The sequence below is a fragment of the Borostomias antarcticus genome (genome assembly GCF_949987555.1).
Source record: "Borostomias antarcticus genome assembly, chromosome: 23".
Classification (NCBI taxonomy): domain Eukaryota; kingdom Metazoa; phylum Chordata; class Actinopteri; order Stomiiformes; family Stomiidae; genus Borostomias; species Borostomias antarcticus.
This window is the reverse complement of record NC_140256.1, coordinates 6,219,326-6,246,993: the sequence shown is the minus strand read 5'-3', so window position 1 is coordinate 6,246,993 and position 27,668 is coordinate 6,219,326. Positions and strand designations below refer to the sequence as shown.

Sequence of the window (27,668 nt, the reverse complement as noted above, 5' to 3'; positions counted from 1 at the left end):
CTGAAACAGTCATCAACAACTATAAATGTCTGCCGGTTCCATAAAGGGTTGAAGTGATCTATAAACCTAGGTCTCTCCCCCTGTGTGTTCTGAAGTGCTTTTTCAAACACTTGTGAAGCACCATTCAAGCCATCTCATGGTCTCAAAATGGATGTGACGATAACGTCCAGTGAAGAGGCGGGATCTTTCAAGCATTTCTCATTTCCAATAAGCCAATAGTGAGTTTAGATTCAGAGTGGTTCCACTTGACTGGAGAGAAACATTTTCTGAATTTAAACGCTAGAGAATTCCTCACCAAGCCTCAGCTCACACCAACCGTTAAATTCAACTCAAAGAACGGGTAAGGATTTACATTTTCTGTATACCGATTTTAATGCCTTTGGCTTGACTGGAGATTAGCATTACGTTTTACCCCCCTTCCCATCTAAGAAACACATTTCGAACCTTGCAAAGTTTAAATCTTTCTGTTGATGCCTCTGGGTATTGGATCTTACGCTTTAGGCTGTAGGCTCCAAAACATAAGGAACCCTCATTACAAGCCACCTAAGAGCCTGAATATAACATTTCATAAAACATTTCCACTGGGACTTTTCAACTGAGTGCTCCTCTACCTAATATTGGATTTGTAATTACTGCTATTTGTGATTCTACACTAGTCTTTCTGCTCTTCAACCACAGCACAAATCCTTAGCTGAATGTCCTCATTAAGAAACCCAACTTTCCTTACGGCACGGCTCTCAGATATTTATTTTGCTGATGATAACTGGTTGGAAATTCTAAAAGTTTAGATTTCAGTTAACCAAAGATGTTTTTCTTGTGGTGGATTTATGTGATATAGAAATACAGAACATCTGGACTGATACAGTAGGCTACTGACCCGCATGCCAAGCTCGATGTTCTCGCCCCCGTACACCTCCATGCCAGGATCAAGCAGGCCGATCTCTCCAAAGTATTCTCTGTCCACCACAAAGGAGCAGCCAATCATAGCGGGTGTTCTAGATGAAAAGAGAAACAGAGAGAGACGGGTGTGAGAGAGGGAGAGAATTTTATAAATGCAATCTTCAGCTCTATCCTTAATCAGACACAAGCCCTTCATACACCCACCATTCTCGTCTGTTGATTACCCTGCACTAAAAACACCAGGATTTGATATGATATTTGAAATAATTACTGCCTGCGAGATACGTTTATTGTTTATATCCTGGGTTGGGGTACAGTGCAGATAAAACATGAATTCTTTGATCAGAATGGAGATTCTGTTATTAGAGTTACTTAAGGATTTACTGAAGGTTAAGCTGCTGCTGTCCTCACAAGTCTAGTAGCACCACAGGAGAAGAACTGTGATGGCCACTCAACACCAGACTGTTCTCTCGAGGTCCCTGAAGACCTTGTTTGATTCCGGGCCACTGTTACTCTCGGCTTGCTTTTAGTGGGCTTAGCCATGGAATATAAAATGCCCTGGGACAAATGCTTCATAAAATGGGATATTCAAATATAAGTGAACTGTGTGATGCGTTAAGATTAAAAAGGCTCTTTTCAATATACACTACAATCAGTAAGCAGCTGTTACTGTATGTGCTAGAGCCTGCAGCAAGGGCAGCATTCATTAACATGCATAGTGGATAATGTGCATAGGCTACTGTAGGACTACCCCATTAAGCGAGAGGTTATATAAAAGTGGGAGAAATGTGGAATCCCTACCCCCACTTTCAGGAATGGTTGATGATGTTACAGTATTTGGCACATACTGTAGGTCATAATAATTGTGCATGCCTGCAGGTTAAACGGTTATTGTAGCCCAGTTAGATGAAACATGCACCCACACACACAAAAATAACACACACACGCGCACGCATGCACATACACACACACACACACACACACACACACACACACACACACACACACACACACACACACACACACACACACACAAAGCACACACAAAGCACAAAACACAAAGCACAACCTCAGCATGGCTTAATCCCCTCCCAAAAATGCTCGGTCACCACAGACCTCTGCAAAGTCAAGTCTCTATTTCTGCCAAAATAGCTGTCTTTGTCAATAGACAAAACTGGTATTGAACTCCTAGACTGGATTCTGACCCTTGTTCCTCTGTTGAAAAGAAACAGCGTATATTTACTCATTGTCTGGCCACCTGACAGCCAGGCATCCATCTCAGATTTGAATAGCCGTATGGCTTCTATTGTTGATGAGCAGGAAGCTTGAGGAAACAAGTGGAGGAATGATTTCCAATAGGGATCCGCACCACAGCTGCCTCTCCAGGGGCTCTGTCCATTTGCCTCAGAGTGTCGATAACAGGATTTCACAGAGCAGCATCGCCTCAATGTCTGCATCCATTCCTCTGCTGGTTTTCAGATAGGCTTCCTCCTATCTGACTTAGATACGTTATTCTTAGTTAAGACAATCTCCCATTTAATATGACATTTTGTGACTAGTGCTCTTAAGCTGTTCCTGTGTACATTTTGTTTATTTATTTTTCAGCTTGTAGTCTGTCTGTTGGACCACTGACGCCTCAACTTGACACCTCATTAGAATGGTTCGATTTTATGCAATGGAGACTCAGTAACTGTCGATAAATATAGGGGTGTAGCTAAGTTGTCAGAGCAGTCAGATTCAAATCTTACTGTCTATGCTGTCTCTGTTGGTTGGCCCCTGACATTGTGTGAAATTTCACAAGCTAACGTGCTTCAACTAAGAAGGAAACATCCTATAAGTTGAGTAATCACCTTAAGTCTTCAGAGTAAATATTACAATAGGTTTATCAATTATAAATATATTATCTGGGACATACATACATACATGTATAGGCTAACATACCATAATCACCATTGTATTTTTTTTACAGACACATGATACTGGTCAGCTTTGAATGAGGAATAAGAGCTCATACACGGCATGCAATTACACTAATAACACTACTGTACATCACGCTAGCCCCATGAGCATAGAAAGATATTCATCATGGTAATTAGACTTGACTCGTGTATCGGTTGACTCATGTACAGTATATGGGTTGACTCATGTGTATGGGTTGACTCATGTACAGTATATGGGTTGACTAATGTATATGGATTGACTCATGTGTATGGGTTGATTCATGTACAGTATATGCTTTGACTCATGTACTGTAAAGTATATGGTTTGACTCATGTATGGGTTGACTCATGTAGTATATGGGTCTGAACAGTGGACCATTGAGCCAGGGGTTTGACAGTTCTGGACATGAATAAGTCATACCCTGGCCCGTTCCTATCCATATTTCATCAAACATCTTGATCTATAATGGATGGGGTGACAGCAGAGGCTCACCTGATAGGGGCTGTCTCGTCGCCCTTGTCCAGCCACTCCTGGGGAGGGATGATGTACATGCACCACAGGCCCCAGTTGTAGCCGTGCGCGGCATTAGCGTACTGCTGCACCTCAAACGTGTTGAACTTGATGTTGTCGATGGCTGGCAGGATGATCCGAGTGTGATCCTCCTTCAATCTGCTCAAAATAGGCTCCGCCCTTTGGGAGGAAAAACAGTAGAGAGAGATGTCATCAAGATGTTATCATGCAAACGTTAAAGCACTGAAAGGTTCATTTTCCACATTCACCTCAAAATATGAATACAGCGGCATTAAACTGGGTAAGGAACTTGGGGTAGAGAACCTACGGGTAGGGAACCTAGGGATAGGGAACCTAGAGGTAGAGAACCTAAGCCAAAGTCAATTTTATTTATATAGCACATGTTAATACAAGCAAATGTAGCACCCAGTGCTTTACAGAATAAGAAAAAATAAATAAAAACATAGTTTATTAGTAAATGGTACAAAAAATAAGAAAATAAAGCAGGACAGATAATATACCTAGGGGTAGAGAAACTAGGGATAGGCAACCTAGGGGTAGAGAACCAATAGGAATATGGAACCTAGGGGTAAAGAACCAATAAGAATAGGGAACCTAGGGGTCGGGAACCAATAGGAATAGGCAACCTAGGGGTAGAGAACCAATAGGAATAGGGAACCTAGGGGTAGGGAATCTAAGCACTTCTCATGTGTATGGGTTGCTAGTCAGAGCACTCTTCAACAGTGGCTTGCACCAGGGATGCTCCACTTGGCACATTTTCTTTCAGAACACATCAAGCAGAGAGCAGATCTCACTGTTTGTGTCCCTGGGTCATCGGAGTAGGAGGATACAAGGTTGACTTGATTTTAGCTTTGGTTTACACTCCAGTCTCTCTTCGCCTATGGCATGTCTGCTGATACGTTGAGAGTCACTGTCAAGGTTTCTATTCATACTGTCAGCCTTTGGCAATTACATGTACTTTTTATGTATTGCACAGTAGTCTAGCATTGGATGTCTTGATGAATGTCCCCAAATGGTGTATACTGTGTAGCTACATCTGCATACTGTATAATGGGCACAACAGCTGCATATCACATGGTTTCCTCTGAAATAGTAGGCTGCAATTATGAACCTATATGAATACATAGCATATATACAGTATACAATATGCTAGCTATATGAATATAACTAATATAACTACACCTCCTATCTCTCTCCCTTTCTACCCTATCCCCCCCCCCCCCCCCCGCAGCCTTTTAAACTTTCCGTCACCCACTCTTTCTTTCCCTTCCAAAAACCAAGGCCATTTATCTCCTAAAAGCAGAACAATTCTTTATCACATCAAAGCAAAGGAAAGACCGCAGGGGAATGGATCCAAATGGAGCTATAAGCGGAGCTGCCAGCAAAAATGACTGACAGAAGCAGCAGAAGCAGTGCTTAAAAAAACATTTAATAATTGGAAAAAGTGCTCGTCTGAAGATTGGCAGATGCCATGTGCCTCACTCTCCCTTGAGGGTATAGTGGCGATGATGAAAATAAAAACATGTGGAAGAGCGATACAGTAGGTTGCGAAGTCTACCATTAGAGCTTGGTGTAAGTACAGGGTAGTATGGGTGTTGATGTGCCAAAATTTCTCTTTGACAAAATAAGATGACATTATGGATGGTTTTGACATCATGGACATATTAAGAGAACTGGGTGAGGTATTCAAAGATCTCCAATGAAAGTTGCTCACCCAGAGCATGAAGCCGAAAAAGTTTCTTTCCAGTAGAAGACTACAGAACATGCGCAGTACTGTTTTCTTGGCCCCACCTATCCCTTTTCCCATAGACAATCAGGGTTTTTGCTATCATTTTTTTCCCCATCCGCATCAGTCATACCAAGAATGGTCACCTTTCCTCTCAGGAATGTGTGTGTGTGTATGTATGTGTATGTGTCTATGTGCTTAATATGAATGGAGGCAAGTAGCCTACAACTATTGTATCTCAAACACATGCTAACCCTTACAAAAACCACATACTGTATCTACCTACAGTAACATCCCTCATCACATGCTAGTCAATACCGAACTAGGTCTGACGACTGTTTGGCTCTTGAGGTTGAGTAAAAACCGAAATGGGAAGGACTGCATTCAGTTACACTAACGCTGCTCCTAGAGCGTGGAATGAGTTTCAGGAGTCTTTTAAACTAGATACCTTTGTCACCTTGGAGATTTTTAAAAATATGATTCAGGAATATGGGGTCGAGGTCTGTGTATGTTTTGGATAATGTTGTCATTGTATTTAAATGTTTAAAATGTATGAATGTGAGTTTATATTGTTTATATTGGTTTTATACCGTTTTATATTGCTTACAGTATGATGTACTGCATTGTGTAACCAGAGCACCATTGTGAATGAGACCTTGGTCGCAATGAACTCCCCTGCCAAAATAAAGGTATATAAATAAACAAATAAACAAACAAACTAATAAATAAATACATTAATAAATAAATAAATAAAAGCATTCCTTGACCTTCACTCCTCCGCCATTCACACCCTCATCAAAATACGAGTCACTCATTTTCTCCCGTCCTTGAGAGCCTAGACTAGCCCAGAGCTAGCGAGCAGCGTCTGGTACAGTATCTACCAGACGGGATCTACCTCAGGGATGCCATGGTGATAAGAGAGAGGACACAAGGAGGGATCTGTTGTGACTGATGAGCCTTGTCACTTTCATCTTCTCTCTGCCTCATCATTCCATAGGCAAACCACCATTACTAATTCAACTTGATATCATATTCAAATTATCCTTTTTTCAGTGATGACTCATACAATAATGTGAATACATTGTGACAGCAAGTCTAGCCATTAGCTGTTCTAGATCCTCATCCTGTTTTAGTATTGAAAGATTACCCTCAGCTGTGTGATTCATTCAATATCTGTCGTCTTGTCTTACAATTTATGCACCAAAGTACTGGAAGATTGTCTAATTCTGATGTGATAAGCAAACGTTACCCCATGCCCTAAGCAAACAAATGTGTGCAAGTGGACCGGTGGAACAGTACATCATACTGTATATCTTGATAAACATCTCCGTAATCTCAATCTATATGTACTTGACTCTACATGCCATCATCTGAGAATGCTTTCCTATCTGTCCTACCTTTGTCCTTTGCACAGAGCCCAGTGGCAATGCCTAAGAGATTACAAGCCCATTTTTCCAGATTAATGGGATTCCTGTGTGACACATCTTGAATTGCGAAAGTTTCTCAAACATACATTTATCAGATAATGGGATCTAGCTCCATTCACAACCATGCCCATGAACGGCAGGCCCCCGGGTGCCTAGTATAGGATCTTCAATTCGTTTCTAGGATAAATGCGCCAGAACATGTGGGTTGCCCATGCAGAAAGTTGAGGGTATTTCATTGTGACATACTGTAGCTTTCATTTACGAGCAAATTAAATGTGTCTGTCTCTATGTGTGCGTATGTGCGTGCGCATGTGTATGGGTGTGTGAGCAAGAGAGTGTGTGTGGAGCTTAGTCAGATATCTAAGCCTTCAGAGGCGTATAGTGCCTCTAGCCATGTTCGGACTGTGCAGATCTTGGGCCATCCCGTGAGCCAGTCACGTGTCTTCAGGGCTGTCTGGACAGCACGTACCATAACAGAAATATGAACCTCAGGCCATACTCTCCAAGGTCAGCTGACTAAAACAAAGATTTAGCAGAAGTCTAAAGTGTTGAAGAAATATTGCCATATTCCTTTCACCTTTGATGCCACTTGAGGTAGGAACGCTTGTTGTGGGCAAGGCTAGTAGATTAGTGAAATCATAAATCTCTGTAATTTCTATGTTTTTGGATGTATGTAGACATATGTTTGAGCTCTGTGAAGCAATCACCTTGTAAGTGTTTACACCATCCTTCTCTTTTCAAGACAGATAAACACTGAACCAAGACCAGTCACTCTGAGCCCAGTGTAAAGACAAGATTCACTTTACCTCATAAGAGGTTTTGAAGCGGACAATTGGCTTACAATTCTTAGAGTTGTTGAAATGGAAAACAATAGCTTTCCTTTCACACCTGTACCACACTGCAACCATACACTGTAGAGCACCCAATCCATTAAGAATGATTCATTATCAAAAGTGTGGGATTCATTTTTCTTATTGTGTATTACAATATAAAACAGTATCTCCATCCATCCACCACCAGACTGCAGTCCAAGAAACTCGGTAAGTGTTTTGAGTGCTTCACTGTCATCAAAATGTAGAGGTTTGGAAGCATTGTGCATTTCATTATAGCCCAACAGCATAGACGGCCTCTTATCTCCTTCACACACTCAGCCAGCATACCGCTAATGCTAAGCGTTAATCATTAATAAACTCAGTTGGTAATAGCGTTGGATTCAAACTCAAATAAATATCAATTTATCTGGATGCTCTTCTGTGAGGCCCACAGTTCAAGAGGCTTGGGTGCTCATTACAACCCCCTCACATTTCCTCCCATCAATTATAGTTATTTACAGAACAGAGAAATGAAGCTTAGCAAAGTTGCAGCACAGATGGATGCACTGTTTCATATGGTTGGATGGATGTCACACTGCCTTAATGAGGAAACAGATTAAGTACATTTATGATGTACATTTATGACAAAAAACTATAATAATGATATGTAATGAAGAAATGTACAAACAGAGGGAAACATATAGCCTCATGGACATATGATTTAACCATCCAATTAACTATGATGTAATTCAAAATGAGTGGAATATGCTAGGGAAAGTAATGCAAACTCAACACATTCATGCTATCAAATGTTGCCACGTTCTCTTTGGCTCTGCATTCTGGATGCCTGCATGCACTATCGGTTTCCCCAAGGTCATTCAGCTGCCTCATGACTGAGTCCAGGGGAACCATCCATCTCACTTATCACTGTATGTGCCATAGTGCATAATCATATGATGATAAATAGGCTGCCTCCTCCCTGTAACAAATGGACACATACCTACACCTATGGCTACTGTTGGAGAATTTATTTGAATAAAGGCCAGCATAGCACTACTGTGCACACGTGCAAACACACACACACACACATACACAGGCACATGCGCGTGTACACACGCACACACACACACACAGACACGCACACACACACACACACACACACACACCACACACGCACGCACGCACGCACTAACACACACACACACACACACACACACACACACACACACACACACACACACACAACCATACACATGCTCACACATCTACAACCGTAACACAAACTTACTGCCTTCAAGGAGCCTATCCTCTCATCCATCTCCATATCCCTCTGTGTAAAATGCACCCTGAGAGAATCAGAGGTGTGCAAATCAGCTGCCACGCTCCTCATGTGCCACTGTTCAAATATAGCCTCATGTAAAGCAAACACGAGGCAACGCTGAACAAAGAGGCCAGGTTATGAAAAACAAGTGAGAACTACATGAGTAAGAAGTGCATGTGACTCACGGAGGCGGAAGAGCTAACGCAAAGGAAATGTAGACAGATTGTGGCATGTTAAAGAGAGAGTGGGGCGGGCAAGCATCAGAAACAATGACGGTGGTTTCTAAGGAGGCGAGGGGGTCGTTGAGGGGGGCGGAAAGCACATCCATTTTTGAAAAGGAGCAGATGGGGAAACAGATGAGGGAACCACCAGAGTATCAATTATCTTCAGCTTCACCGGTGCTGAGGCAGCCCACTCCCACAGCGCACGGGGCTGGGGCTGACTTTTGGTTTAGAAGTGTCCATTAGGTTTCATCGGTCCTCCTGGGGGAGGATCTAGATTAATGTGAGATGAGGGGTCAAAATGCCAGATATGTGAATGCCTGATCAGATTAGACTAGACAGAATATCTGTGTTCATATTTGCGTATGACCTTGTATTCGTTATATGTAGTAAATCACAGTACCTGGCCTTTGATCTTTGCTGTTGATTTAATCATGTCAAATCTGTTTAATAATCATGCTGGGTGGAACAGTGTTTTTCACGACTCCAAGCCAATTTCCATATACTTGATATTCTTGACAATATTACCTCAGTTCTACTGTATGCAAGTCATGAGCTTAAATGTCTCACTAAAGATCTTTGCTTCCTGGTGGGGTGAATATGAGTGATGATGCTGTGACAGTATCTTGTTAGGTGAAGTGGCTGAGCTGCAGCAGAAACAGCAGCAAGACAATTTATAATCTAAACGTTTCCCTACACTCTATTCCTCCTTCCATCCAGGCAGCGAGTTTCCCTGAGAACAAACTGCACTCCGTCTTCAAAAGCCGACAAAATGACAGGCTCAAATTAGGTGCCAATTACAAGCACTTGAGTGAATTGTTTGGTGGTAAGTCTAAGTGTCGGACAGACATTGGGCTGAGACCCCCTGAAGTAATTTCAGAACGCTTAGAAGCATGGAGCCAAGCGGGAAACAAATGTGGCAAAAAAAAATAACTTTGGAGTTTTTCTCTCTTTTAATTTTCTCCCAGACATAACAATGTTTGTCCTCGGCTTACTGTATGTCAGTGAGAAAGCATTATTTCAACCAAAACAATGTCTTTACTATCCTTCCACTGTTCATTATTCACAGTTAGAGAGCGTAGGCCCAGGGAAAGCTGATTAGCTCTAAGCTGCTATTCAAAATGGGGGTCACATTCCCCCAAAGTGCTGCCTCAGGTAGAATTACTAGTGGCTAACTATGCAATATTAGGCTGGCAATTTATCAAACTTTTTAAATTCTTTTTTTACTCAAATCTGCATTTCATAGATACGGATGATAGTTTACCCAGGCCTTTCAAAGCCAAAAAGAGAGGAGAGATGGGGTGTTTTCTTACCAGGCAGTGTTGAACTCCACATGGGCATCGAAGAAGCCCACGACAGCGGCTGAGGCTGCATTCCAACCATGTATCCTGGCTCGGATGAGACCCTCTCTCTTGCTGTTCCGCACAATCTTCACAAGACCTGGGTAGCGTTTGTTCACATACTGGTCCAGGTTGAATTTCAGCTCCACTGCATGGACAGAAAAAATGACCTTATAAGAAATAATGAGAAGCAGCTTCTGTACTGTGAAATGAAGTACAGTATGAATGCAATTTCATTATGTATGGCAAAATAACAGCATACAAAAAATATTCTGGCATGTAATATTGACGATGTATTGTTTGCCTGTGAAATTTGTGTTGACACATTTTTAATCATTGCCTCAAGGATAAGAATGGTTTCAAACTACAGCATACAGTACGTACAGTATCTAGAGCAGTCGAACAGAGATGACCTTATTCATGCTGCTCTGTAAATATTTTCCTGCTCCACTCTCAAGGATAAGCCTTTGGTTGCTGTCTTCACTGGATACAAACCACTGAAGGTAAACAACAAGCTCTACAAATTGCCCAAGCAAATCTCTGTTTGTGGAGGATGGATGAGTGTTTGAGAATCCTCCCCCCAGGTTGCTGAGTGCTCCACTTTCTATGGTGGTGGGAGAGTAATAAGGGCACTTGCAGAGCCAGCGCAGCTTCAGGACTTTGTCAACGCCTGGATCTGACTTTGGCTCGGAACATAAATCAACCACAGGATGAACCCCGGGCCTAATCTGTGTCTCTCTGAACAAGGAGTTGCCGTCATTGGGGATACAGTCCGTCAGTACATTGGAAGTGTTGTCAGTGCATTGGAAGTATTGTCAGTACATTGGGAGTGCACAGTACTTTTCAGACTGAAGTTCTCCAGTGAGTGAGAGAGCTGCGAATGATGGAGATGCTGGGCAAAGTCCCCCTCCCCCCACCCTACCAAGCAAAATGACTGAAATGTTATTTATACAAAAAAATATGACTGTCTGGTATCTACTGGGTGTTTGTCTGGTATCATCGTGTTGAGCCTTGGTTACTTAATATGATTTGTGTGCAGACTATGGACACACTGAGACGGCAAAAATGATGAAACCCAACAGAGTGCAATAATTGCCGGGCTGTGGAAGAGAGAAGCTATAGTCTCCCCTTTGACGCTCAACAAACAAATGGAAAGATAGAATGCTTCCGCGCGAGAATTATGGACCAAGAACACATTTTAAAGGATTGGCAGTGCAACACAGCAAAGAATAAATAACTATCCATCAAACTGTGAATATGAAATGAAGTCATACTGGGCATGTACTGTACAGTGAGCCATTGAATTTCAGGGTGAAAATGAAAGATTGTAGAAGGCTGCTGTGCGTGATAGATGAGATATAGAAGTGAACATATATTGGGTTATTTAAGCAGGGTTGAGGACTAACACATTTTTCATCTCCAGGTATTGAGCAGTATAGTTTGATGTATGTTAACAAATGGAAATACTGCTAGGTGTCTATGTGTTCACCATGGTCCAACATCAGTATACATTAAGGACCTGGTCTATTGGCAATGCATTCATAACTCAACAGTTAAACCTTTTTCATGAGTTACCCATAATTTACATATGCCTACCACTGACAGTCTGGTTATAATATAATCGGACTGATAATATATTTAATAGCCAGTATCCATTAAGTTATATAATGGAATCAGACTCCATGTCATGAGCTGTATTCAAGAGGGTCTCAGTTTTGTAGACCCTATTTTTATTATATGAATCATTAGCTTATCATGCTTGCAGTACATTGGGTATTGGATTGTACTGTAAAGGCTCATTAAGCATTGACACATAATAATATGTGTACAACAATGACAAGTACTGTAGCTACCCCTGATGCACACAGCAGAAGCTGATCAGGAACAACATGAATCTAGCTCAGCTCGCTCCAAAATAAACCTCTCAGCCACCAATAAATGTCAGCCCTTGTCTCGGCGAAGGATATGTGTCACACAGACAAGGCCAACATGCCTCCTGTGTGTGATTCATTATTCACAAGTGATCCTCGCTCTTCCTCTGGTCATGTCACAGAGCCATCTCCAAATGAGAAGGGGCAGGCAAATCCAGCCAGAAAAGGTCAAGTAGCCAAGCCTGCATGTTAATAGTCTACACGTCACAACCTCTACAGCCTCCGCATCAGCGCAAATTACCATCACCAATCACAAGCCTCCGAACAAAGGAGGCGTGGCAGATGAGTGGGCAGATCTCATGTGGAGGCAGAGGCAATTGCTGCCATTTTTGTCTCCTCATTGGCTCTAAATGGTTGCCTATTTAAGAGCCTCTACAGGGAGCGCGGACGTGCCAATGTTGACTCTTTACTTGGTCCTCTTTCATTATGTTATTTATGCGTCTCTGTTCTTTGCCAACCTGAGGGAGACTGCGGCCCAGCTCTGTGCCAAGTGATGAAGGGCCAAGTGTCGGCTGGAATCTAGTTCACTGTCCCTCATCTGAAACAGATGGGCTTCTCTGGGGTGGGAGGCTTGGCTGCGACAATCCATGCAGGCAGGAAGCTACCAGAACCTCTGTACGCATCGCCCCTGCATCATCATGGAGACAGGGCACAGTGGCTCATCAGAGGACAGTACAGATCCACCCCTGCGCCTTCTATTTATATACTTGTACTGTACAAGTGTTCAAGAGCACGCCCTTGAGGGTTCCCACATCTCTGTCCCTTCCTCACTCCCCTCCCTCTGTACTTTTCACATACGGTACTCAGTCATCGCTCTGTATGCAGTACACACTGTTACACAACATGTCCACATGCACGCACACACACACACATACTGTACACACACCAAGTTGTTATACTTATACTTAATACGCTAAATCTAACCCATAACCATTTACCCCTCATCCTAACCATACCCCATAACCATGGGAGCTTCCAAATGTCCTCAGAAGTCCCATTTTCTTGTTTAACAATATATTTATGTCCACATTGTGAAAAACATATAGGAACACAAATACTGACAATTAATATACAGTAGATAGCCCTCGGGAGTAGTAATACTGTTCATTGACGCATAGCATAATGTAGCATGGTCTATAGCCTAGTCCCACATTCAATTCATGAAATCAGGAGACTAAAAGAGAAGGCTCTCTAGAGTTTACAGATTGCCTCATTACTGTTATCAGGTTCCCTAGTAGCATTGGGTTTAAATACGAAATATTGCCAAGCATGTGCTTTTGCCTTTGGCATCACTTTTGGTTTCGTTTGCGAATGTTTCACAGAAGCTGCTGTAAGTTTGAAACGCTTGTTAACATGTCTGTTTATCATGTTTAATGCAAACAATTAGAATGTTCTTCAAAAGCCATTCAAATTTAAGCAGAACAGACACTTGTAAAATGTCCTTACGGCAACACTACAAGGTGAATTTGCAGTGTAGTATAGGCAATCTATTCAGTAGATCACCAGATTCCTATAATTCTGAACAGATATTTGTCTTTCAACTTTCTCCATAATCTGCAGTGTGATTGTTAATTCCTTTTGTCAATTATGTTTTGTTTTTTAAAAATCACCAGTCAATCAAAGGTTACGATTGAACACTCGCCTATCCGTTCATAGGCCCGTTACAATAGGTTGTACCGGGCGAGCTTGTTGTAGCCTACAACAGCACAAATTACAAAGCCAATGATGTGACGTTTCTTTGGAGGAGGGAGCAGTGGCTGTCAGTAGCTTACTTAATTAAATAAATTTTATAAGGCTGCGTAGCCTACATAAAAATGGTGGTGGTATCGGCTGTGTAAATATGAGCTGCATTGAATGCATTTTGTGTCTGTATTGGTTTGTAGGAGAATAGCCTACAAAATTCAGATTATGGCAGTTGGTATGAGTCAACATAGTGACAGGGAGGTTTGCAAACAGTCCCGACATTTTTCGGAGGTGCCCCCATATACAACAACCATCTCTTAAGTAGCCTACAACGTGAGCAACCATGTGTAATGGTGACAGCCTATGTTTCCACTCCATATGTTCAGGTGGCAGAGTAGCGAGCTGCATCGTGGGAATTAACCTGCAAACCTCTCTTATGCAAAAATCCATTATTGAAATTCAGCCATCTATAGTAGGCCTATGCTCTACTGCAGCAGTTCCCAACCTCCGGGCCACATTTGCCATCACATCAGTGTTATGCATCTTTATTTTTATTTGCATTATTACCTACTAGGCCGACAATAAAGATGATTATGATACAATTAAATTATGTAATGGCAGTGCATGCATCTAAATGTATGTAAATAATTTGGATGGATGTAGGCTGTTAGCCCTGGAAAATGTGATTATGGTCTGCTCCACCTCACACTGTCTGCTCCAAACTGAAACTAATAAAATAAATTAAAGTCTACACTCATTTTATTTAAGCTTCCCTTGCAAGGCTCACAGGGTTGCAGCAGAAAGAATAAGATACTGTAAAGGTAAGATATAGGTATGGGCGACAATTGCTTTACATAAGAATATCCTAGCGCAATAATGATCTAGCCTACTTGCGTTCATGAGGCAGTTTGTACATGAAAGTCTGAAGAAATGTAAAAAAAATAAAAAATAATAATAATAATAATTGTTAAACAGGATCTGTTTGATTTTTTCCTGAAAAAATCAAACAGCTGACTGATGGCAGCAGTGTTAAGGATTATGACCCCTCATCAGTTTTTAATAACACTATAGCGTTATACTAATATACAATCAATAAATAATGTAACACTATAATGCGATATGCACTTGAACTCATGTGTTGGATTACGGCAATACATTCCTTTCCGGCCATGCTGGCTTCCTAGTCACTTATCAGTCAGGAGGGAGGTTTAATTCATATTGACACCCTATAGGTGATCTAAATGGCTGGGGGTCCTCGCCCATTAAGGGCTTTTTATATAAGGATGAGGACCTTAAAATCATCTCTAAATGTTAGTGGAAGCCTGATTAGGGCCGGGTTCCAGTGTCCCTCAGTTTATTTTTTTATATTAAAACTTTATTTTTTGAACCTGCGCTGCCTGCCTGCCGTCTGCTTTTGGGTCCTACCTCCACCAGCCTCAAGCCCTAACAAATAGGACAAAAATTGAGACCTTATTTGCATCAGCGTTAAAGTCTGAGGTTGCTGATAATTTTAGTAAGAGCAGTTTCAGTGCTGTGGTGTGTACTAAAGCCTGATTGATGTTTCTCCAGGATCTTATTTTCTTTGAGGAAAGGAGTTTATTGTACTATCTTTTCAAGTATCTTACTAATGAATGGGAGGTTGGATATAGGCCTTTATTTGTATGCATTAACATCTAGGTTGAGTTTCTTTAGTAAGTTTTACAACAGCTGTTTTGAAGGCATCATTGAAGATGCCTGTTTGAAGAGACATGTTTATGACTTGAAACACTGTCGAACACCCGCTTAAAGAATTCCGTAGGTACAGGGTCAAGACATGAGGTAGAGTTACACTGTCACCTGTAGTGACAATCTTACAAAGCTCTGGTAATGTGATGCGTATGAATTTCCCCATGGTTACATCTTTTTTAGAGGTTTTGCTGAGGTCGTCTAGGTTTGTCAGAGGTAATACTGGCTCTAATTGTTATTTTGTTATCGAAGAATGCTGCGAGTTCTTCACATTTTGGTGCTGAGAGCTGTGGAGGAGGGGGGGCAGTGTTGATTAACTGGTCTATAGTGGAGAATAATACGCTAGAGTTTCCAGCATTCTTTGTAATAATCTTGGGAAAGTAATCCTTTCTTGCAAGGCATGTTGCTTTGTTGTAGGCAGTCATGGTTTCTTTGTATATATTTTAGTGAACTGTAAGCCTAGTTTTCCTCCATGTTCTTTCAGCTTCCCGACATTGCCTCTTAATTTCACTAACACTGCTATTATTCAACCATGGGGAGATTCTGTCAGCTGACCTCTTTTGTACCTTAGGTACTGTGGAAGTTTTGTACCATCTAATTTAAAGAGCATTCATAGCTGCATGGCTCAAATGATCTAATAATATTGTTGAACTCTTTTGAACTAAGTTTTCTCTTTTGGTCTCTGTTAAGATTAGGTTGGTATCAAAAACACACAGTGATGGTCAGAAATATGTAATTCGAGCACTGATACATTATCAATGTTAAGACCTGTTGTTATTAGTAGGTCCAGAGTGTTACCATGCTGATGAGTGGTTTCATTTACATGTTGGGTAAGTTCAAAGCTGCCCAGTATATTCAGAAACTCCATTGCTCTGGAGTCATCCTTCTTATTAATATGAATGTTCAGGTCTCCATTCAAGATTAATCTATCATATCTAGTGAGACCAAATTAAATCAGCTCTGAGAATTCCTGTAGAAATACTGAATATCTTGGTGGCCGATATAATGTAATGATGAGAACTGATAATTCTGCTTTGAGCTCAAGAGCAAGGTATTCAAACGATGTAAATTCACCCAGGTCAATGTCATTACAAAAAAAAGTGAGTAGAGAAAATGTCTGCAATCCCTTGTCCTTTCTTGTTTTGTCTAACTGACTGATAAAAATTATAGTTTGGAGGACAAGCAGTAAAGTTGTTTAGCCAGGTCTCGACTAAAAACATGCAATGCAAATTATTTTCAGTTATCAGATCATTAACCAAAAAGGATTTGTTAGACAACGATCTGACATTAAAAAGAGCTAATTTCAGCTGTAGAGTTTCTGTGACAGGACAAGAGACTGGCTGTGGCTGAACACATTTAAGGTTACTGAGACAGGCACCAGATGGTCTGTGATTTCTACTACGTCTTACTTCTCGATGTGTTTGACCATGCCACCTGCTACAGTACTTAAGATCACTGGTATGCTTAAAGGAGTGGCATGGGGTGTGTCTCATTTCTGGAGGATAAATGGAAGATGGTGTCTGTGATTATTGGTGTGCAGTAGATAAATGAGAAAGAAACAACATCTCAAATTAGAGCTACTGTAAGACCTGTGTTTCATCCTGTAAAATATCCTCTTTCAACCAGTAGAAGTTGTGTGGTTGCAAGGGGAAAGAATTAAAAGAGCGAGTCAGGTAGGCTAGGGTTAGAGGCATAGCCCCCCTCACCTCGGTGGTGAGATACAGTAGGACACGGATAGCCTATTTGATGACTGTCAGCATTATTAAATAGGTGACGGAATAAACCTACCCATTGATTTTCATTTGTTAATTTTGATTGCATGTAATTATGTCACCAATATAGTCATGGCATTGATTGCTTGGTGTAAGATTAATTTCTTTTTCATTTTAAGACTTGTACGGCTATCTAACAAGTAGGCTATGTCAAAATGAGGGCGAAATTACTCCTACACCAAAAACCTGTTTACCCCATGAATTGCAAACAACTGGAAAATACCCATTTATGTTAGGGATATATGACACATAGACGAGGCCTTCACAAAATAGAATATTTTGCCATAGGGTAGGCTAGTGATATGTGGCTGTGTCATGAAAAATGTGTCCGCTTGCCAAACATCTCAGTATTCATAATAGGCCCCAGAAATATAAATAAAACTGTTTGGAAAATAATGTTTTTACATTACATTTAATGGCATTGAACAATATACAATAATGGAAAATTGCCAGTTAATTGAGGTAGGCTTGGACTAGGAAACTCATATCGGAACTCATATCGGAGGCTTGCTCCATACCAACTGCTATTGAATACAGTGTGTTACCCAATGTTGAATTGTTAGATAGATACGTTCATCATAACTAAATTACATCCCGAAGGAGAAAAAAGATGAATGTGTGAAATTGAATGATCCAATGATCAGACTATATATAGATATAAGAGAAATACACTGTGAACCAAGCCTGCTAAATCTGTTTAAAGATGCCAACTGGCAGTGGTGCGTCACTGAAATGAAATAACACAGCCAGAAATTTCACAGGATTTCCCCAGTGAAATATCACGATGGTGAGATGCTGCAGCAGGGATAAGTGCTGAAGGCTCCCCACTGTAAGGCCCCACAAGCTCATGGACCAGCGGCATAGTTTTCTTTTTCACACATTCTTCAAGGGTACAAGTAGCAGCGTCTCCCCCATACTGTACAGTATATGGTGGCTGCCAATGACAGCAGAGACAGAGCAGTACTTAGCAAGGCATTTAGCCCCCTTTTTGGGCATCCTCAGTTGTTGGAACCTTCTTACGATCAACTAATGTGTACTTGTATGTTCTAGGCTGCCAAATATGAACACAAGTAGTATGCATCTGCACCCTAGCTCTGAGATAGTATTCAGGTGAGATTGGTACTTAAAGACGTTGGTCATGAAGGCTAAGGTCAAATGTGTAGGATACCTCCAGAACAAACATCTCTTTGAATGCTTCATTGACAACAGCACCTGGTGTATTACTGTAGCAGTCACATGTGTAAAAGTTGCTGGGTTACTGCAGAGATGGAACATGGTGAGATTGACACAGGAATGTTTGTACATTTTCACTGACGTTGGAAAATGGTTATCTTAAGCAATAAACCACGAGAGGCTGTGGGTTACAGTGATTTTAGAACAGCTTGCATTGTTAGGCACGGCGTCAGTGTTAATTTTGACAGCAAATTTTGATTTAGTTTTAGTCATAGTCTTTTGACTAAAAATGCTATTCAGTTTCAGTCATATTTGAGTCATCTGAATTTTTTTTGTTTTAGTCTAGCTTTAGTTGACTAACTAGACTTAAGATTTTAGTCGACTAAATCTACAGCAGAGTGTAAGAGTAAGGCATTATTTAACCATTTCTCAATCATTTCCAAACTCATACTCCTGGACGAAACATCTATGAATGGACATCATTTCTATGCGCTCTCCCTGCCTGTGTTCAATTTTTTTTCAGCGTGAGCCGTGTAGGAAATCTCAGCATTCTGATTGGATCTCTTCCCAAATCTTCCAAACATTTTCGTCGGAAATCAGTCAGTAGATAAAAGTATTCATAAAATAGTTTTTATTTAGTTATCGTCTTGTGACGATAACTAAGTAAAGGCCGTTGATAATTAATTTTTGGCATAGTTTTCGTTGACGAAATGAACACTGTGAAGACGTAGCCCTGGTCCAGGTCGATATACTATTCAAAGCAACCCCTCCCCAGTCAGTAGCTGTTTAGCTTGTATTCCTGCCTGTGTTGTATGGCAACCATTTTGTAATTTGAGGAACTATATTGTTTGGTGGTGTTTTATGTTTTGTGTTCAGTAAATTGGCGCATTTCATGTTGCTGTGTGTTTATTTTGTGGAATCTTTGTATAATGTCTTTTACTATCAAGTCCACTATTCTTTCGTGACGTGCTATGTACATTCCTTTCTAAGCATAACAGCCATTCAATATGTGTGAGATTGACTCAGTGACCTGTTCAGTGGTGTGATGCAAACCTGAGTAGGAAATCAGGGCTGCGTTCAAATTCAGTGAACAGAAGCGAGGGCTTGTGGCGAACATGTTTTCTTTGAACAGTTACACTTGAACAGTGAGCCCTTCAATCTGTCCTTCCTTTGTTCACCACAAACTACCTTCTCAGATTTTGGATGTAGCCCTGCTAGTACAACCTAATTTAACATTAAAAGTAAAAGGGCCTCTGGTATTCAATTAATTCATTTCAAATCATACAATGACATTTCCCTTAGTCCAGCATCTATTGTTGTTCACTGCAAACTACCTGTCAGACTGTTCACTTATGTTTGCAAACGTTTGCGGCGAACACAAGGCTAACTGAAAAGTTTTAAATAGTTTGCAAATGTTCGCAAACATTTGCTATGTTCGCTGAATTTGAATGCACCACAGATAGGTTGCATCTGGTGAGAAGGATGAATTGAATTTCTATCCATGTCAAGGTGCTCTGCTTATTCATTTCATGATTGAATCCGTCTGGCACCATTTCATTTATAACAGACAAAAACCTCATACTACTGTACCAAAGACTGAAAAGTCATACTTGGCCTGCCTTTTCAGCACTTACGTAGCAGCTTTATAGCAACATTACACAATAACGCACTGTGGCCCCAAGGGCTATTGTGTTCAAGGTCAAATTTTATACAGGACAGAGCATACCTAGTATAGCTTGGAGTGGAGTAACATGCTTCATATAGAAAGAGATGGATCTCTTACCACTGTCACTGTTGTCATCTACTAGGATGATCTCCTTGAGGAGGTGAGCCGGAGTGTGGTTGACCACACTGTGAACCGACCGCAGGATGACTGAGAGAGCCTCGTTGACGAAGATGAACACCACCGAGATCTGAGGGAGGTCTTCCGGATAGGTCAGCTGCTTGCACCTGGGGGGGGGGGAGGGGAGGCAGGGCATAAGAGTTGTGGAGTGCAGAATGGTGCAGTGTGTGTTCTGTCAGGCAGTCCAAGTGAGCAATCATCTTGTGAAGGACTGCTTCTGCCCTTCACACGCATCGGTGATGACAGTAGATGTCTATATGTTAAGAAAAAACCCAAACCACTTAGGGAAGCCGTCTTAAGTGGGCTTCCAAAAAAACAATCACCATTCCAAGCGAAAAGGACGGGGGAAATTCCATTTGAAAAAAAAAATCCATTCCATTTGAACACAAACTACTGTTTGAGGTTTTGTTTCTTAGCAGTTGCTGTGCAGCAAGCATTGGAGCTTCTGAATCTAGTAGGCGGAGTGTGATATATCAGCTGGAAGTGTGCGAGGCTAAAGGCAGATACTGTAAGGTATGAAAAACAGGGCTGGAAGGATAACACCGGTGCAGGGCTCTCCTCCATCCTCCTCAGCCCAGAGGCTCTGGCTGGAGATACAACCTCTCAAACGGCAACAATTGGGTGCCAGTGATTACATCGACACCACGGCCACTGCGTCTGTGGAGCAATGATTGGAACATGATTTCATGTTGCCATTTTCATTGACTGAGTTAACTAATTGATTAGCACCTACTTTACGCTCATGCACACGCACATGCATGCATACACATAAAACATTTGTGCTGTGAAGCTAAATGCAAACATGCAACACTATTTTTTATTCCTGTTTTCTGTGGATAATCTTTGTTCTTAAGAGTCCACAGTATCTGATTTCTCCCCCTTCCCTTTAATAGTCACATAGCAATGAAGACAGTTTGAGCAAAATTGGTCACACTGCTAAGGATGCCTGATTTATATGGTAACCGTGAGCACCAATGATCAGTTTTTTCTAAAGCAGTCCCCACCACTCCAGTTATGTTATTATGACAACAGCCAAATGTTTTACACTTGCTTCTGTTCTCTAACCATCTTGTTGTGTTGTTCATTTGTTCATATTGATTGTTCTGTTCTGTTTACACTCTGCAAATGTTCTATTATTTGGTTGAAATTAAGTGTTTATTATGAGGTTGGCAAAACATAGTAAAAATTTGTTACCATCTGTTGTTTTGCAAATTGAGGCATCTTTCACATAAAACTAGTCCTCTAGTGGGCATGGTCCACACATTCAGGCTAGCTCTGCACACTTCTATGCTTGTCTGGTGAGATAACAGGATTCTCTGTCTTGGTGGGAGCCATTTAAACTATGCCGGTAGTGTGGGGCTGAGTTCAGGTGTAGTCACGCGCAAACATGTCATGTTGGGTGAATCAACGCCGAAGGCCCGGCAACGGTAGAGCCAACCTGGAGGGATACAAGGGCAGCAGATGGCACCCACTGTGGTGCTACATCCTCTACCCACTGAAGCTCGTTGGGGAGTGAGTGTGTTTGCGTGTGTGTGTGTGTGTGTGTGTGTGTGTGTGTGTGTGTGTGTGTGTGTGTTTGCGTGCGTGCGTGCGTGCGTGCGTGTGTGTGTGTGTGTGTGTGCGCGTGTGCAGTCAGTAGCCTACTCCAGACCAATGATGTCAAAAGTCCCATCAAAGGCATGTGGGATTAGCCCGTATTGACTGTTGTCTCCGACTTCCAAATACAGGACATGATATGAGAGACTGACAATGATATGGAGAGAAAAGACTGAGGTGGTTTCCTACTGAGAGGTGATGGAGTCAGGGTAGTAGGCTCAAGGGTTTCAATATGCTGTACATTACTGTACACTGTATAAGCTAAGAACACACTCAGACTATAATAACGGTAGTCCTCAAGCTCAAGAAAACTACAGTACAGTTTCCAGCATTGTAGCCTACAACAATTCACAGCTGAGAAAAATATAGGGGACTTGTCTCTATGGTTGAGGATTTTGACAGGATACTGTATAGGAATTTAAGTTCTAATAAAAAATGAGGCTATGCAATACCCATTTGTCTCATAATGAAAAATATACAGTACATATTTTGCACCTGCCTCCCTCTAGTTGTACGAGCAGAGATACACACTCATTTTGATTGATAAGTCCTTTCACTATATCTCTGAAATTCGTCCACATGCATTCCTTTTCTCCCTCAGTGAGTTTCTTTTGTTCCTTTACCAAGGTTCTCCATTGCCTCATTTAATCAGCCATGCAGGCCACAGAAATACTATGACACTTTTGGCAGTGAGTACAAGTGAATCTTTGTGCAATGGCTTTCCTTTGTAAAGACACAGCCATGAGATGACAACCATAAAAACAGAATTAAATATAAGATTGTTTTAATGGTCAGCATATATTTAATGAATATTATTACCATATCAATGTCTTGTAGCTGTCAGAAGGGGAGAGTCCTACCATCACTTTGGCTTGAGTTCTTGTGTCTGTGGCGAAAATTCTGTCTCGAGATTGTAAAGTAATACTGTACAGTAGTTACATTGCCCTAGTTACTGAATCCAATTTCAGACATTGTTCAACCTAAAATTTTTACCTGTCTGCAGGACCAAAGGATGCTTGTAGGCCATAACAGGATGAGCGATCGACTCATCTGTTTGTAATGGAACTGAGCTTACTGGCAAACTCTCATAATTTGACCTGGAACAAGCTCTGACAGAAACGGAGTGCCAAATTAAGACCTATTCCCATACTGCTCCCCCCTGCGCGGCGCGGACGGCAGGCCCGGCCCAAGCCCGTCTGCTTCACCACAGACCTGTTATTTGCTGTGAAATTTCACATTAACCTTCGATAACCCGTGCAGCACAGGAAATGTGAAAGCAACTTTCCAATAGAGAAAGCTCTCCTCCCAAAGACAATCATTTGCCTTGTCATTTCTCTGCCCAGTTGGGGAGATAAACTCAACTGCTGTCGCAGGAGCAACAATTTGATCCGAAGGCTTTTACTTATAAATGGTCGCCGCCGTGACCTGGCAATCCCATTCTGTGGTATCAGAGGCTTACGAGACGAGGTAGACCCTGCTCGCTCACCTTCCTGCTGCTGTACTCTGGACTTATCTCTCTGTGACAGGCAGGCAAAGAGAGAGATCCTCAGGTAACAACAGCATCTTTTGCCTTTCATCTATAGACTTTAAAATATTAATGAATATTTTGACATGACATTCGTCATGCTAGTGAGGACATACTGTACTGAAGATGCTATGGTGATAGTAACTGAAACAGAAAATTATTGTGAAGAATGATTCTCGAGGATTGGGGAGGGACAACATAGCCTGTATGAACAAGGCAACAGAGAGCTAACGTAGCATGGCAAATTGCATGTCTTTGTTTTATTTTTTCATTCATTGGCTATCCTTGTGCTGTATACGCTCGGTAAACCTCAGGTACTTGCATATTTTTTCTTTTCCATTCCCACAGAGGTGCTTTTATTGTAGCTCGGCCGCCCAAGGACAGCCTGTGACCACCTCGTAGTGATTATAAATCCTCTACTTAATATCCTCCATATTTCAGTTACAAATGTCACCACTGGAGGTGAATGGCCACATAAAGTGCAGACCAATGGACACTGAAAACAGATAATAGGTTTTGTTTTTTAGAAACGGTCACTTTACGAATCCAAATTGTACAATGAGCCGATAGTGGGCGTAATTAGAATTAATAGGTTTGTGATGAGGCCGCTAAATCCCTACAAAGGAGAAAAATCAATATCATATCCAGTGGATAGGGTAAACAAGAAGAAGGAGTGAAAATATGGAGATCATTCAATCATGGGCCTGCTTCCCTACAGTCCTCAAAGACCTCTGCTCAATGACTCCTGTGCAATTAAAAGACCATTACACAAATCTCACATTGAAATGCAGTTATGTTCAAACAGCAATGTCGCAATTCACCCTGAAGAATGACTGTGGCACTGTACACTGTGGCACTTCTGTTCCTACATTGAGAAATTAGTCTCACCGATGAAATCTCTGTGCTTCTAATGTCTAATCAATCACATCATCAAGGTCATTGGAGATGAATGGACAGTGCTGTTCTAATTTCAGCCGAGCTATAGTTCAACACAGATGCAGCAGTCTGGCAATACATAGGAACAGTGTATACCTGTAGTTCAACTTAACATATTGATTTCCATTGTGTACATGGAACACACAACACTTTATCTTCATCATACAGTAGTTTTACTGTGCCTGTACTCTATATGGTTCTAAACTACTACGTGGAGGTTTTTCTCTGTCTGAAATAACTTGTTTACAAATCATTGAGGACAGCTCAATGAGCAATATTATTTGTTGATGGAAGTGTCAATAATTGTTCATCTAAAAAGGAAGTGTGGTGTACACTATGAATTCCATGGAGGATTCAGTATTCTAACCACATGCTTTATTAATAACAGATCCAACCCTGTGAAAACGGTGTTAAACGCACATGACTGACAAGATCAACAATCAGGCGAAAACAAGCAATCATGCGGAAACCAAAACACACTATCATGAAAATGACTGTGAAAACCAGTAACACAGACTCGCTGTGGAATTGGCTGTCTCGTGAAGAGTAATTTATTCAAATCCTCTTTTCCACTAACCCGTTCAAGCCTGTGTTATTAATTAGTGCCCTTCTTTTCACTTGTCTTCCCTCCCATTTCCCTCATCCATTTTGCAGCGTCAAAGAAGGGCGAGAACAAAGGGGGATGTGGATGGAATGGATTGTTCGCCCCACCAAGCCAGCAGACAGTCTCTGGCCGTCATGATTCCCTCCCGGCATCTCTGTCTGTATTTGTTATCTGACACCGTGTGATCTAAATGCCAGCGGTTGGTTTTATTATCACCCTCCCACTCACTGTACGGGAGATATCGTCCCACGTTCTAATAATAAAATTAATTTAAAAAGACCATTAATATTCCGACTCTGTCTCCGCGGTCTCTTTCATAAAAACTGCTTGGACTTTCTCCTGATTGCATTATGAACCGTCCCCGACTATCAACATCATCTCAGCAGCCGGGGTACAATGTCCTTTCATGTTCTGATTTCACGTGCCTTTGGCAATTTCATTTGTGTGGTGGTGCCACACAGCCTAGCGTGAACGCTGCCCCCGGCTGCCCTGGACGCCTACGCAGACCAGGGTTCTCTACTTGGAAGGGGAAGACAGGCAGAGGTGAGGAAGGCAAGTGAGGGATGAACAGGGGTGGTGGAGGAGGAGGAGGAGGACAGAGAGGTGAAGTAAGCAGAGGAGAGGGAGCAGGAGGAGAGTAATGGAGGACACAGCGCGGGAGGAGGATGGATTGCAGGAGAGGGGACGTCCACCTACTTTTTGGGCCTGTAGTCAGGTATGCTCCTGTCCAGAGAGATGCGGTCGCTGAGCTGGGCGTTGTAGCCGTACTCCTCGTACTTCCCCTCCACGTCCCGGCTGTCCTCCCCCAGTGTGGCAGCGGCTCCTCCCTGGCCAAGACCCCCAGGCCCTTCCACCAGCCCCATGGGCTTAGCTAGGCCTGGCGAACACACACGCACGCACACACCACACACACACACACAGGTAGAAGCAGGTAAAAGGAGAGCCCCATGCAGAGGGCCAGCTGATTGACATTCATGGGTTGTGAGGATGGTGTATGGAAGCTCTTCGACTCTGTGGGGCTGTTCTGTAGGGCATCATTACACAGTCTGTCTACAGAGAAGCTGCCTACACCAGCCTGGACAGGAATCTCAACGCTTGTCACAGCATAGCAGAGAAGAGACATGGAGAAGGAGCACTGTGAATGCGAACATTGTTTTATAGACTTATACAGTACAGTACATGCTACTGTACCCCCTAATGAGTATTTGTATACATCAATTGCGAATTATCACCTGGAATGTCCGGATCATCCCCTTTTGAGTATTTGCTGTGATTCAAATCAGGCTGGATAGTTTATAATTGGGACATATGGAGGCTTGCCAGAGCAAAAGACACCGGTGATGATTCTCCTTATTCTCTACATTGACTGGGCTCTACAGCTGGGCAAATGCAGAACATATCACCACAAAAACATATAGCTGTCCATCTACAGAATGACAACAGTGCTGAGGAATGATTATCTTCCCATCTCCTGGGTCTCGTCTTCTGACGCCAGATTCCTTGGATTTAAATCACCCCGAAGCTCTTATTAAAATTACGCGATGAGTTTCTCTGTGACTGACATTTTAAAAAGAGAGTGCAGCGGCTATGGTTTATCAGAAATGCGATTTTCAATCCATCTCAGCTGATCAAAGGAATCTTTAAGTCGCCGTGTCTTCTACATCTGCAATTGATCAATGTTGACGTTGTTTCTTTCCATGACAACATCAAAGTCTATGTCATAATGATAGTGCTCGCTTATACTGTATCTTCTCATTTTACCTTTCATACATTGTCTTCTTTAGTTAGCAGTCCCATAACTCCCTCTGGCTACTCTGAAGTGACATTGTGGGGACACAATTTGCTATTCCTGTCATACTTCCAGTGTGGCCTTTCTCCACAGTGGAATCAAACAGCCTCTCCTCAACAGATGGACACAGAGACGACGAGTAAACAGTGCATACCAATGAAGAGCTTTGGCCACAGATTCCCCTACGAGGAATAGCAGAACAATCAGTTTGGAGGGCTACTAATCTTGAGCTTCTATTGGAGAATTGTAATTGGAGCTGAATAGCTGTAAACTGTCAACACACAGGGGAAGGATTAGGACTTTGTCAGCCAATGGCATGCAAGAATCTAGAAAGAGCGGGGTTAAGTTAGTTCGATTTTTTCCGGTCAGTTATACACAATAACAACAAACTTGCCGTACAGTTATGACAGTGGTGAAATGCTTCATGCTGATGATGGCTTAAGGCCGAAACACGTCCGTTTGCCTATTAAACTCTGAAGACTATACTGTCTATTTCGGGAGTGCCGGTTCTTCTCTTTATCTAGTGGTTAAATAATACTAAATCGTTTTAGCACAAATAAAACAAAATCAAACAGTTTTCTCTGGGGTCCACGGTTGTGTAGCGGTCTAAGCTTTGGGTTCCAGTACAACAGGGGTTCGCATTCTGGTCTTGCCAGATCCAAATAATGGCTGGATCCCACAGGGGAGTGGCATATTGGGCCGTCACTCCCGAGGGTGGTCAGTTTCATTTTAGCGCGAGGGTCCACCGCTGTCCGAGTCACGGTCACTGGCTTGAGAGTCAGGCTGGCTCTCTCTTCCAGATATGAAGACAGATCATAACCTTCAGACATTTCTGTCATTTCTTCAGAATGATTTTTTTCTCTCAATCTTTT

The 27,668-nt window shown here is 41.9% G+C and overlaps 1 protein-coding gene across 1 annotated transcript in view; it reads right to left on the bottom strand.

The window, feature by feature from the left end:
• Window positions 1-27,668, bottom strand: part of galnt9 (polypeptide N-acetylgalactosaminyltransferase 9) — a gene marked incomplete at both ends in the record, with an annotated part of 63,298 nt that overhangs the window by 26,643 nt on the left and 8,987 nt on the right. The window contains 5 exons of the mRNA XM_084457676.1: window positions 878-995; window positions 3,334-3,531; window positions 10,193-10,367; window positions 20,287-20,453; window positions 25,704-25,884. Coding sequence (XP_084313802.1) covers window positions 878-995; window positions 3,334-3,531; window positions 10,193-10,367; window positions 20,287-20,453; window positions 25,704-25,884 — 839 coding nt within the window. The remainder of the gene's footprint in view (window positions 1-877; window positions 996-3,333; window positions 3,532-10,192; window positions 10,368-20,286; window positions 20,454-25,703; window positions 25,885-27,668) is intronic.